The sequence below is a fragment of the Oncorhynchus clarkii genome, chromosome 4 (genome assembly GCF_045791955.1).
Source record: "Oncorhynchus clarkii lewisi isolate Uvic-CL-2024 chromosome 4, UVic_Ocla_1.0, whole genome shotgun sequence".
NCBI classification, from domain to species: Eukaryota; Metazoa; Chordata; class Actinopteri; order Salmoniformes; family Salmonidae; genus Oncorhynchus; species Oncorhynchus clarkii.
In genome coordinates, this window is record NC_092150.1 from 10,380,853 (window position 1) to 10,395,018 (window position 14,166).

At 44.0% G+C, this 14,166-nt stretch overlaps 1 protein-coding gene across 1 annotated transcript in view; it reads left to right on the forward strand.

Annotated features, from left to right (window-relative positions):
* Positions 1-14,166, forward strand: part of LOC139406428 (protein inscuteable homolog) — an 81,481-nt gene that overhangs the window by 45,867 nt on the left and 21,448 nt on the right. Inside the window, exons 3-5 of the mRNA XM_071148987.1 lie at positions 7,507-7,855; positions 12,924-12,976; positions 13,098-13,221. Of these exons, the coding sequence (XP_071005088.1) occupies positions 7,507-7,855; positions 12,924-12,976; positions 13,098-13,221 (526 nt within the window). The remainder of the gene's footprint in view (positions 1-7,506; positions 7,856-12,923; positions 12,977-13,097; positions 13,222-14,166) is intronic.

Genomic DNA, 14,166 nt, shown 5'->3' on the forward strand with positions numbered 1-14,166 from the left:
AGCATTCAAAGCTGCATACATTTTCAATATGAATCGAAAAGATCAAATAGGAATAGCTGATAGGCAGAGGACAGGCCAGGTGCATCATTGGTTGTGAAAGAACAGTGAAGACATTTAACACACAGCTCAAAAATCCCCCCTTTTGATCTTGTTTGGGGACAATACAAGTATCCTCCCTAGGCTATAGTAGCCTATGTGAGTGTAACATTCTACTCTAGGCTGCAGTGAAAATGTCATTTGAATAACAGCGTAAAAGCCCTGTGATTTGAATGTTTCATTCGATTTGGATCTGTTGTCGGTCTACTCGATAGTTTATAAGGTCTAGAAAGGCACAGTAGAAGGCCAGTCTGGCTGTATTCTTACTTCTGATACTGAATGCGCTGTCTGTTTCAGATTATAATTCTTCCAAGTCGCCCTAAAATAATGTGGTCACATTTGCTCTGTCCCAGCAGGCTCAGTTATTCGGGAAAGCTCTGAGCCTAGCTCTCTCCAATCCGAGCGGATATTCCTTGCACAACTAGAACGCTTCAATATAGCCTAAACATTTATAATTTAACTTTTAAATGTATTCGTTTTTACATGTGGCATAAACACATGTGTTAATCTGATTAGGCTACTTCGAAAGTCTCCTGTAGGCATGCGCACGTTCATCCAAATTCCAGCGTCGTCAAATTGGCTTGACATTATTTATTTTACCTTCATTTTACTAGGCAAGTCATTTAAGAACAAATTCTTATTTTCAATGACAGCCTAGGAACAGTGGGTTAACTGCCTGTTCAGGGGCAGAATGACAGATTTTGTACCTTGTCAGCTCAGGGATTTGAACTTGCACCTTTTTGGTTACTAGTCCAATGCTCTAACCACTAGGCTACCCTGCCACCCCATTACCAGGTTTCCATCCAACCTTTTTATGCAGTGAAGTAGCCTACATGTCAGATAGAAGATGGCCTGACATCATGGAAAAGCATGCAGTTTATTAGGCTACAGATTGAATAAATGATTAACTTCACAGAGTGGTGGAAGTGCACAGTGATGAGGTTGATTCTCCTTTCAATAAATATGGAGGGTCTTATTCTGGTGACATGATGATCGATGCTTAGCTGCCAGTGTCTCGAGCACCCTCTCCGCCTCCGCCGTCCAATGAAGCCGCTGGGGACATCCTCTCAGTAGGGAGGTAAAAGGCGTGAACACCGTGCTGAAGCCCCAGATGGCCCTCCGAAAATAGTTGGCGAACCCCAGGAATCGCTGGACTGCTTTCACGGAGTTGGAGGTGGGCCATGTCCTGACTGCGCTGACGCGTTGCTCCTCCATCTCCACTCCCTCTGTGTACATGAGGTAGCCCAAAAAGTACAAGGACCACTGGAAAAACAAACATTTCTCTTGTTTAACATATAGATCATGCTCCAACAGTCTTCCCAGCACAGATCTGACTAATGAGACATGCTGGGCGCAGTCAGCAGAATAGACCAAAATGTCCATATAAACCACTACGCCCCGTCCCAGCATGTCCCAAAACACTTTGATAATAAAGGCCCGGAAGACTGAAGAAGCATTAGACAGGCCAAAGGGCCTTACGAGATACTCGTAGTGGCCTGAGGTTGTGGAAAAGGTAGTTTTCCATTCGTAGCCTGCACGAATGAGCACCAGATTGTAGGCACTCCTCAAGTCCAGTTTCGTGAAGTACTGCTCCCCGTGCATTTGTTCGATGATGGTTGGGATGAGGGGTAAAGGATAGCTGAACTTAACGGTGGCTTTATTCAGTGTTCGATAATCAATGCAGGGGCGCAGTCCCCAATCTTTGTTCTTAACAAAAAAAGAAGCTTGAGGAGGCTGGTGACGTAGAGGGGCGGAAAAAACACTGCTGGAGTCTCTCCTGTACGTAGGTCTCCATGGCCTCGGTCTCCGCACAGGAGAGGGGATAGACGTGTCCTCTCGGGAGGGCTGCGTCAGACAGAAGGTCAATGGCACAGTCCCAGGGGCGATGAGGAGGCAGGCGTGGAGCCTCGGTGGTCTGGACATTCCACCGTTGTGTTGTTGACAGACATCGCGAATTACCCCCTCTGACACTCCTGCGACCAACCCAGCAGTCTCCTCTCGGACCAGAAAATACAAGGTTAATCCAACTCAACCAGGGGAGACCTAAAACAACAGGGTGTGTCAATCATCAAGAAGGTGATCTGTTCTAAATCAGTGTAAGTTCTGTAATTTGTTAGGTAGGGCAGGCACTTGCCTTTGTTGGTCTATTGCTGTAATATAGCCTGTTCAGAACTTTTGTCAAGGTTTAAACCATATTTTATTCCATTGTCCAAATTTAGTTCCAAATGAACTATAATAGCCTTCTATTCCCTCTCAATCCCATTTTATTAGGGTCAGATTGAAATTTGCTTGCTGGGAAGGGATGGTCCAACTTTTTTAACTAGGCAAGTCCGTTAACAACAATTTCTTATTTTCAACGACAGCCTAGAAACAGTGGGTGTTCAAGGGCAGAATGACAGATTTTCACCTTGTCAGCACAGGGATTCGATCTTCCAACCGTACAGTTACTAGTCCAACACGCTAACCACTAGGCTACCTGTTGCCACTGCTTTGGGGAAGGTAGTGCATTTACCCCCTATTTTACAATTGCTCTTCTGTTCTTATTTTCCCTATAAACAATGGCTTAACTTACTTTTGCTATTACCTTAATAAAGTTTTGAACCTTTTTGTGAAGTTTTGGCTGTTATTAAGATTTATCTACTGCAAGCCTATGATATGAAGGCAGTGTGCACCAGCGCTGCGACTGACTCCAACTGACAGTTGAATTTGAGGTGAGGAAGAATGTTTCTGGTCTACCAGAGTTACTCCTATAATCTAACAATATAATGCGTATCTTTGTACAAAATATTCTGATTGAAAATGAACAAACTAACCTCCTTCTCCGAGTCTAGATCTGTATAGCAGACGCAGTAGCCTTCTAACATAATGAAATGCTTGTTGCTGGCATATCTCTATCTGTCTCTTGGGATAGGCCTAAGCATCTCTTCCTTTACTGTATATAAACAGGAAACTTTGGGAAAAGGACAGGCAGACATTTCTTTATTATTCATCTGGAGCCTCCCAGCTTAACCGCTGCTATTGTGGCAAAGGCTGTTTTCCAACGTGGTGTAATGTTTTTCATGTGTATTTAATGTTCTGAACCCAATAGGAATACATCCTTTTCCTCTGCCGTTCCAAAGCCACAAGGACCTTCAAAATCTCAGCTCATTGAGCCCACATTTTCCTTCACACTCTGTCCTTTTTTAATGTGGTTCTTCTGTGGTATCTCAATATTTATACTGAACAAAAATATAAAATGGAACATGCAACAATTGAAAATATTTGACTGTGTTACAGTTCGTGTCAGGAAATCAGTCAATTGAAATAAATACATAAACAGCAGCTGTGGTGGACAGTCCTGCAGTCATCATGCCGATTGCACAATCCCTTTAAAACTTGTGACATCTGTGGCATTGTGGTGTAACAAAACAGCACATTTTAGAATGGCCTTTTATTGTCCCCAGCACAAGGTGCACCTGTGTAATGATCATGCTGTTTAATCAGCTTCTTGTTATGCCACACCTGTCAGGTGGATGGATTATCTTGGCAAAAGAGAAATACTCACTAACAAACATGGATGGAAACAAATTTGTGGACAAAATTTGAGAGAAATGAGCTGGAACATTTCTGGGATCTTTTATTTCAGCTCATGAAACATGGGACCAACACTTTACATGTAGAGTTTATAATTTTGTTCAGTATATATGTGGTGCCAGACGTTACATGGTGACATTCATGCAAACCAGACATTGACACACACGGTACAATAGAGATTCCTATTAGCAGAAGTGTGGACTAGTCACATTACTTTTTAAAATCTGATTCTACTGCTTGCATCAGTTACCTGATGTGGAATAGAGTTCCATGTAGTAATGGCTCTATATAGTACTGTACACCTCCTATAGTCTGTTCTGGACTTGTGGACTGTGTAAAGACCTCTGGTGGCATGTCTTGTGGGGTATGCACAGATGTCTGAGCTGTGTGCTAGTCATTTAAACAGACAGCTTGGTGCTTTCAACATGTCAATACCTCTCACAAATACAAGTAGTGATGAAGTCAATCTCTCCTCCACTTTGAGCAAGGAGAGACTGACATGCATATTATTATTGTTTGCTGTCTCCAGGGGCAGCAGGTAGCCTAGTGGTTAGCGCGTTGGACTAGTAACCAAAAGGTTGCAAGATTGAATCCCCGAGCTGACAAGGTAAAAATCTTTCATTCTCCCCCTGAACAAGATGAAATATCTTCACACCTAGAACAGCTTCCATCATAACGGTTCTTTTTGAAAGAGAGAAAAAAATAATTACACACGGGGGCAGTTTGGTAAATCTAATCCAGTCTGAATCATCCTCTGGAAAAACAGACATGCTGTGGTAATAATTACATAACCAACGTTTCAATAGTATTACAGTTGTATAGTAATCCTGTGCGAATAGGGTTTAGTGATTTTTATATAGAATAATAGGGAGGATGAACCTTCATGAATCCTGCCCCTTTTCAAGTATCTCAACCCATAGTTTTCCAGGCTCCGGAAGCTGGCTTACAACGGGGCCCTATCTCTCCAGCTCTGTATTTCTGTCACTGCGTCTTCGAGTGTGTCTACTCTCCATCCACTGTGTAAATGACTCTCCCTGGTCCCCCCAGGTGACTTTCCCTGGTTCCTCTGGACTTATACTGTGTCTTTGTGCCATTGTGGGTTTTTAAGCAAATACACTGTTCATTGATCACATTTCCTGACTGAACCTTAGAATAACTTCAGATCACATGATGATAATCACAAATTGTAGCAGGAATTATATACAGTCATTTCATTCAGCAAACTTTATGATGATCATTGACAGCATTAGATATAAACATGGCACGAGTATTGCACTACAGATCCAAACGTGGAGTTTTTCCTGTTTAATTTTTTTTTTGTTTTTATGCAAAAATGAGTCATGTTCAGCTGGTGAAATGTTGTTAGGGTATCTGCAAGGTTTGTGATACAAATGGTGGGCAATTAAATCCCCTGACCCTTCCAATCTCCCGTCACCTGTGACACATGACTAATTAGTGCCCACCGTTGAGAGGGGGGTCCAGGTGGGGTGCTGCTCACCTGATTGCTGGGGTGACCTGCTGGGTTGCAGTTTTCAGCAGCCATGGCTGTGTCGTGTCTGCGTCATGAAGACGGGTGCACCATCAAACCATTAGCAGGTGGGCACACAAATACACACAGCTCTACAGGGCTAATTAGCTGGGTCACTATTGGCATCCACAGCTCTATCTGGATCATCAAAGGAAACCTTTTATATTTTTACTTTTGCCCGAGAGACAAGGTGCAACAGAAATGAAACGTTCACACGAGGAAAAAAGGCCCAGCTTTGAGTTGAGCGAGTGAGAGCTGCTTGATTTCCCTCAAGAGCGGCTCCTATTTTCCTCATGTCTCTCCCAATGGAGGAAATCATTCACATGATACTTATTGAGAGTGTGACCTTTGACCTTGAAAGTACCACCCCTGTTCATTAGGAAACAATTGAGAGCATCTCTCCTCTCCAAATTGAGTGGGTTTGGGGGATAGGTATTTGAACGGGCGATCCTCCTTATTATGGATGACGTCTGAAATCGCTGCTTACAGCTTACTTACTCATCCCCACCTCATCCCACCTCTGCACTGAGGAGAAGAGTGGCAGGATGGGGGAGATGTCGATTCTCAAAGTGCGGGAATAGAGTTCTGATTTTATTTTGTTGACATGGCTTGGTTGTGTGTGTGTGTGTGTGTGTGTGTGTGTGTGTGTGTGTGTGTGTGTGTGTGTGTGTGTGTGTGTGTGTGTGTGTGTCTGTGTCTGTGTCTGTGTCTGTGTGTGTGTGTGTGTGTGTGTGTGTGTGTGTGTGTGTGTGTGTGTGTGCGCGTGTGTGCATGTGTGCGTGCGTGAGAGCGAGAGAAAGAGAGAGAACAGGAGATAGAACAGGAGAGAGAAAGAGAGAGAGAATGGGAGAGAGAATGGGAGAGAGAATGGGAGAGAGAAAGATAGGGAGAATGGGAGCGAGAGACAAAGAGAGAAAGGGATAATGCCTATAGTTGTGTATAGTTGTTTTAACCATTAACTATATCAAACAGCACATATTCTAATAGCCATATTCCAAAGGAGATATATTCAGTTATGTCTCTTTGGATGATTTTCATTTCAGTCCTCCTAAAACAATAGTCTGGGGAAATCAGATATCACCCCACTTGTGACCTCATCAAACCAATGGATTACTTTCTTTAGTAAACAGACCCTCAGTACTGGCTGATGTTGAAAATACTCTTGATTGGAATTGTGCCTTCTTAATGGCACAATGATGTTTACATAGGTCTGTGTTAAAAGCTGAAACTCGATACGTGTTCCTAAGGGTCAATAAAAATCATGGCCAAATAGAGCATCATTACCATGGTCCCTACTGCAATTCAGCTCTGCATTAGGCTTTGACTATAGAAATTGGAAATTGTTTGTTTATAGGTCACACATAATGAAGCTTCCTTTTATGACCAAATGAGAACGAGGTATTATTAGAGATCTCTGTCAACACAAGAGGCAGATATTCCATCTGATGCAATATCTAGTTCTATCCGTTGACTCTGCATTTTCCATGGATGTCAGATAGCCTGAGTTTAGTGTAGAATATAGATTTGTGAACCTCCACCCCCTTGTTAACTGAAAGCAGAGGAGGGCGTTGTAGCGATCAACCTCTCAGCCTCCTTAACACTGGGTTGATTTCACTCATCCAGGGAAACTCCCAGGAAGCCTCCTTTAAGCCCATATTCATTAGGTTCAATAAACCTGAAGAGAAAGAAGTGTTTGGTCTGTTCGACCCAGTGGATAATGCAGTCTCTCCAACATGGTGAAACAAGGTTTTGACTAACGATTCCTAACACCACCAGTTATTGGTGGGTAGTTGACCTCACTCCCACACTATTGATTTTGAGATGCCTGGGCAATTCATTTGAAAACTGGGCTGCTGTTGGGGAAAGCAACTAAAGGATAGTGTAGCAATGATGAGATGGGCAGTGAACTAGACGTTGTGTATGGATATCTAAGGGTCAACTTGGTCTCATAATAGAACCATAAAGAAATTCAGATTCGCAACAGCCTAGTTTACAGTAAATGCAAGCGCATGTTAGGATAAGGTTAGGTTTAGGCATGCTAGCGAATGGTTAATGCAATGGTGAGGCTAAAAGATGAAAAACAAAAACACCTGGATTCAAACAGCATCGGCCCATTTGAGGATATTCCAGGATGCTTGTTTCATTAGAGTAACGATATTGGGACAAGTTACAAATATGTCTCAGTGCTGCCATCTCTGTCATGGCCACCCAAATTACATGCTTTAAACTAATCTTGCCTGTGTGTGTGCTGTATCGTGTGTATGTATATATGTGTATCTGTACGCACGTGTTTGTGTGTGTATGAGCAGCAGGATGCACTCACTCCAGGTGGACTCGGTGCAGCGCTGGATGGAGGACCTGCGTCACATGACGGAGGTGGAGTGCATGTGTGTTCTGCAGGCCAAGGCCATTGGCATGGAGGAGGATGCCCAGGGTGAGCTCATCGTGGCCACGCGGGACCACGTGGCCCGCGACAACCTGCAGACGCTGCTGCGGCGGGCGCTGGTGGTCAGCACGGAGCTGGGCAAGATGTTCCAGCGGCTGGAGAAGGGCCGCTGGCAGCGGGTCCATAGCACGGCCATCCGGGCCAACTGCCACGTGCGCTCGCTGGTGCACGAGTATAGCGCCGCCCGTAACACCCCCTCAGAGATGCAGAAGGTGAGGATGGAGGGAGAAGTGGACTGGTCTGGGTAGGAGGGAGGGAGGGAGGGAGGGAGGGAGGGAGGGAGGGAGGGAGGGAGGGAGGGAGGGAGGGAGGGAGGGAGGGAGGGAGGGAGGGAGGGAGAAGTGGACTGGTCTGGGTAGGGGGATGGAGGGAGAAGTGGACTGGTCTGGGTAGGAGGGAGGGAGGAGGATGGAGGGAGAAGTGGACTGGTCTGGGTAGGAGGGAGGGAGGGAGGGAGGAGGATGGAGGGAGAAGTGGACTGGTCTGGGTAGGAGGGTGGAGGAAGAAGTGGACTGGTCTGGGTAGGAGGGAGGGAGAAGGATGGAGGGAGGGAGGGAGAAGTGGACTGGTCTGGGTAGGAGGGAGGGAGAGAGGGAGGAGGATGGAGGGAGAAGTGGACTGAAAATGTTCCACGTTTCAATACCGGGAATAATTCAGATATTATCCAGAGAGTCCCGGGAAATACTGCAAAATCAGAAGTCCCCATTTAAAGCGGTTCAAAACCAAAATATGTTCACTATGCCAGGGTTCTCGCCAAATAAGAGGGGCTCTGCGACCCTTGTCAGCGAGGCTGCGCCACTATGTAAAGATTCCAGAGCAAATCAAACTGATATTTAGTAATAATAGGGTAATTATCTTTGATCACTAATTACATTGTTGTGAATTGTGAAACAGGCCGTTCATAAAATCAGGACATGTTCCTTAATTAATTCAGCACATTTCAGCAGTAGGCTATCTCAATGCAGAGTGCGCTCAGGACACACCCCGAGTAGGCTGTAGCATCGTCAAATCACAGAAACTTTTTAACTCCAGAGTGGCGCAGCGGTCAAGGCGCTGCATCTCAGTGCTAGATGTGTCACTACAGACCTTGGTTCGATCCCGGGCTGTATCACAACTGTCCGTGATCGGGAGTCACGTAGGGCGCTGCACAAGGAACCAGCAGAGGGAACACCCCCCTATCCACATCGATGGAACAGTAGTGGAGAGGGTAGCAAGTTTTAAGTTCCTCGGCATACACATCACATACAAACTGAATTGGTCCACCCACACAGACAGCATCGTGAAGAAGGCGCAGCGGCGCCTCTTCAACCTCAGGAGGCTGAAGAAATTCGGCTTGTCACCAAATGCACTCACAAACTTCTACAGATCCACAATCGAGAGCATCCTGGCAGGCTGTATCACCGCCTGGTACGGCAACTGCTCCGCCCACAACCGTAAGGCTCTCCAGAGGGTAGTGAGGTCTGCACAACGCATCACCGGGGGCAAACTACCTGCCCTCCAGGACACCTACACCACCCGATGTTACAGGAAGGCCATAAAGATCATCAAGGACAACAACCACCGAGCCACTGCCTGTTCACCCCGCTATCATCCAGAAGGCGAGGTCAGTACAGGTGCATCAAAGCTGGGACCGAGAGACTGAAAAACAGCTTCTATCTCAAGGCCATCAGACTGTTAAACAGCCACCACTAACATTGAGTGGCTGCTGCCAACACACTGACTCAACTCCAGCCACTTTAATAATGGGAATTGATGGGAATTGATGTAAAATATATCACTAGCCACTTTAAACAATGCTACCTAATATAATGTTTACATACCCTACATTATTAATCTCATATGTATACATACAGTGCCTTGCGAAAGTATTCGGTCCCCTTGAACTTTGCAACCTTTTGCCACATTTCAGGCTTCAAACATAAAGATATAAAACTGTATTTTTTTGTGAAGAATCAACAACAAGTGGGACACAATCATGAAGTGGAACGACATTTATTGGATATTTCAAACTTTTTTAACAAATCAAAAACTGAAAAATTGGGCGTGCAAAATTATTCAGCCCCTTTACTTTCAGTGCAGAAAACTCTCTCCAGAAGTTCAGTGAGGATCTCTGAATGATCCAATGTTGACCTAAATGACTAATGATGATAAATACAATCCACCTGTGTGTAATCAAGTCTCCGTATAAATGCACCTGCACTGTGATAGTCTCAGAGGTCCGTTAAAAGCGCAGAGAGCATCATGAAGAACAAGGAACACACCAGGCAGGTCCGAGATACTGTTGTGAAGAAGTTTAAAGTCGGATTTGGATACAAAAAGATTTCCCAAGCTTTAAACATCCCAAGGAGCACTGTGCAAGCGATAATATTGAAATGGAAGGAGTATCAGACCACTGCAAATCTACCAAGACCTGGCCATCCCTCTAAACTTTCAGCTCATACAAGGAGAAGACTGATCAGAGATGCAGCCAAGAGGCCCATGATCACTCTGGATGAACTGCAGAGATCTACAGCTGAGGTGGGAGACTCTGTCCATAGGACAACAATCAGTTGTATATTGCACAAATCTGGCCTTTATGGAAGAGTGGCAAGAAGAAAGCCATTTCTTAAAGATATCCATAAAAAGTGTCGTTTAAAGTTTGCCACAAGCCACCTGGGAGACACACCAAACATGTGGAAGAAGGTGCTCTGGTCAGATGAAACCAAAATTGAACTTTTTGGCAACAATGCAAAACGTTATGTTTGGCGTAAAAGCAACACAGCTGAACACACCATCCCCACTGTCAAACATGGTGGTGGCAGCATCATGGTTTGGGCCTGCTTTTCTTCAGCAGGGACAGGGAAGATGGTTAAAATTGATGGGAAGATGGATGGAGCCAAATACAGGACCATTCTGGAAGAAAACCTGATGGAGTCTGCAAAAGACCTGAGACTGGGACGGAGATTTGTCTTCCAACAAGACAATGATCCAAAACATAAAGCAAAATCTACAATGGAATGGTTCAAAAATAAACATATCCAGGTGTTAGAATGGCCAAGTCAAAGTCCAGACCTGAATCCAATCGAGAATCTGTGGAAAGAACTGAAAACTGCTGTTCACAAATGCTCTCCATCCAACCTCACTGAGCTCGAGCTGCTTTGCAAGGAGGAATGGGAAAAAATGTCAGTCTCTCGATGTGCAAAACTGATAGAGACATACCCCAAGCGACTTACAGCTGTAATCGCAGCAAAAGGTGGCGCTACAAAGTATTAACTTAAGGGGGCTGAATAATTTTGCACGCCCAATTTTTCAGTTTTTGATTTGTAAAAAAAGTTTGAAATATCCAATAAATGTTGTTCCACTTCATGATTGTGTCCCACTTGTTGTTGATTCTTCACAAAAAAATACAGTTTTATATCTTTATGTTTGAAGCCTGAAATGTGGCAAAAGGTCGCAAAGTTCAAGGGGGCCGAATACTTTCGCAAGGCACTATATATACTGTACTCTATATCATCTACTGCATCTTTATGTAATACATGTATCACTAGCCACTTTAACTATGTCACTTTGTTTACATACTCATCTCATATGTATATACTGTACTCGATACCATCTACTGTATCTTGCCTATGCTGCTCTGTACCATCACTCATCCATATATCTTTATGTACATATTATTTATCCCCTTACACTTGTGTGTATAAGACAGTAGTTTTGGAATTGTTAGTTAGATTACTTGTTGGTTATTACTGCATTGTCGGAACTAGAAGCACAAGCATTTAGCTACACTCGCATTAACATCTGCTAACCATGTGTATGTGACAAATAAAATGTGATTTGATTTGATTTGAATTGGCCCAGCGTCGTTCGGGGAGGGTTTGGTCGGGGTAGGCCGTCATAATAATTTGTTCTTAACTGAATTGACTAGTTACATAAAATAAAAAAACAGCAGTCAAAAAAAAGTCAAATGACCAAAGTTGCTAAGCTTGCTAGATAACCTCCTCCAACTAATGACAGAATATCTCCTATATTTGGCAAGATGGAGTTGATGATTATACAGATAGCAGTGCAGCTCATGAATAACGGGGAGATGAAGAGAGGATATGGTTTAAATATCAATGTATCTTAACGGGGACCAACTCTAATATTTGCCCTCATACAGTTTGTTGATCACACATTCTCTACCGAAACTCTGGTATGGGCAGCAATACGAGACAGCGCAGAGTAGCGAGGGAAATGTAGCGAGGGAAATGTTTTAGCTGTATTTTGACGTGCATAGGCAAAAGACGTGGTTTGATAATGTAACCTATGGACTACAGAATAAAGTTAGGAATTTGTATGCGCGATAGGAGTCAGGATTTGTATGCGTGATAGGAGTCAGGATTTGTATGCGCGATAGGAGTCAGGATTTGTATGCGTGATAGGAGTCAGGATTTGTATGCGCGATAGGAGTCAGGATTTGTATGCGCGATAGGAGTCAGGATTTGTACGTGCGATAGGAGTCAGGATTTGTATGTGTGATAGGAGTCAGGATTTGTATGTGCGATAGGAGTCAGGATTTGTATGCGTGATAGGAGTCAGGATTTGTATGCGGATAGGAGTCAGGATTTGTATGAGTGACAGGAGTCAGGATTTGTATGCGTGATAGGAGTCATGATTTGTATGCGCGATAGGAGTCAGGATTTGCATGAGCAATAGGAGTCAGGATTTGTATGAGCAATAGGAGTCAGGATTTGTATGTACGATAGAAGTCAGGATTTGTATGAGCAATAGGAGTCAGGATTTGTATGTGCGATAGGAGTCAGGATTTGGGTTGTTTAGCTTCTTCTCTGCTGTATATTTGAACATTGGCCGCATGAAAATGTTCACTATTACACATCACATAAGCTATTCATGCCAAGAGCAAAATTCTGACTAAAATAATATGAAAACGAGTCTCTGAGAGCCCCCTGTCTGGTTCCATCTTGAACGGGCTGTTGAAGAAATTAGCTGCCTCTGATGAGCCTCTCCCTCCAGTAGTTTGTGCAGGTTTCCTGTCAAGAGGAATCACAGTTGCATTGTATGATACGGAGTACTCACTTCATCCATTTTAAAATGATGCTGTGGAAGTTCTGCTTCTGTTACATACAGCTACTCATCCCACAGGACATTTTGTACGGTTCTCTGTGTGTGCATAAAGGGATGACCACTAATTGGAGAATGACATTGTTTTCTGCTTTGTGTGGGTGTTCTACTTTCTGTGTGTGTCTAATGTTTGTCTCATTGTAACCAGAAATGTGTGTTCCTCCTCTTTGAGTGCAGTATGAGAAGTCTTTGCTTGAGAAGTGCATGGAGCTGACCACCATAACAGAGAGGTAAAACATTCATACAAAACCTTCTAATGACCTCTGAATATTGTCGTACACATTTGAATACAGTAGCTCACATACAGTAAGTGTTTATGTTCAAGGTTTATCCAAACCCTCTCTTTTACAGATGCCTTCATACTGAGGATGAATTCTTCCTGAAGTCCATGAGGGAAGCCATTAACGAGATTCTCACCGATGTCAGCGATTCATTCAGCCACATGATTGACATGGCCCTGGCCAACGAGATCCAGGTATGAGGCTTTGACCACACCCATGACTCTCTTTTTTAGTCATAATTAGGCCTTCAACACAAATCAAATCCAAATTCCATTGGTCACATACATGTGGTTAGCAGATGTAGCGAGTGTAGCGAAATGCTTGTGCTTCTAGTTCCGAACGTGCAGTAATATCTAACAAGTAATCTAACAATTCCCCAACAACTACCTAATAAACACAAGTGTAAAGGAATGAATGGGAATATGTACATATAAATATATGGATGAGCGATGGCCGAACGGCATAGGCAAGATGCAGTAGATGGTATAGAGTAAGGTATATACATACATATGAGATGAGTAATGTAGGGTATGTAAACATTATATAAAGTGGCATTGTTTAAATTGACTAGTGATACATTTATTACATCCAATTTGTAATTATTAAAGTGGCTGGAGTTGAGTCAGTATGTTGGCAGCAGCCATTCAATGTTAGTGGTGGCTGTTTAACAGTCTGATGGCCTTGAGATAGAATCTGTTTTTCAGTCTCTTGGTCCCTGCTTTGATGCACCTGTACTGACCTCGCCTTCTGGATGATAGCGGGGTGAACAGGCAGTAGCTCGGGTGGTTGCTGTCCTTGATTATCTTTATGGCCTTCCTGTGACATCGGGTGGTGTAGGTGTCCTGGAGGGCAGGTAGTTTGCCCCCGGTGATGCGTTGTGCAGACCTCACTACCCTCTGGAGAGCCTTGCGGTTGTGGGCGGAGCAGTTTCCTTATACAGCCCGACAGGATGTTCTCGATTGTGCATCTGTAAAAGTTTGTGAGTGTTTTCGGTGACAAGCCAAATTTCTTCAGCCTCCTGAGGTTGAAGAGGCGCTGTTGCACCTTCTTCACCACACTGTCTGTGTGGGTGGACCAATTCAGTTTGTCTGTGATGTGTACGCCGAGGAACTTAAAACTTTCCACCTTCTCCACTACTG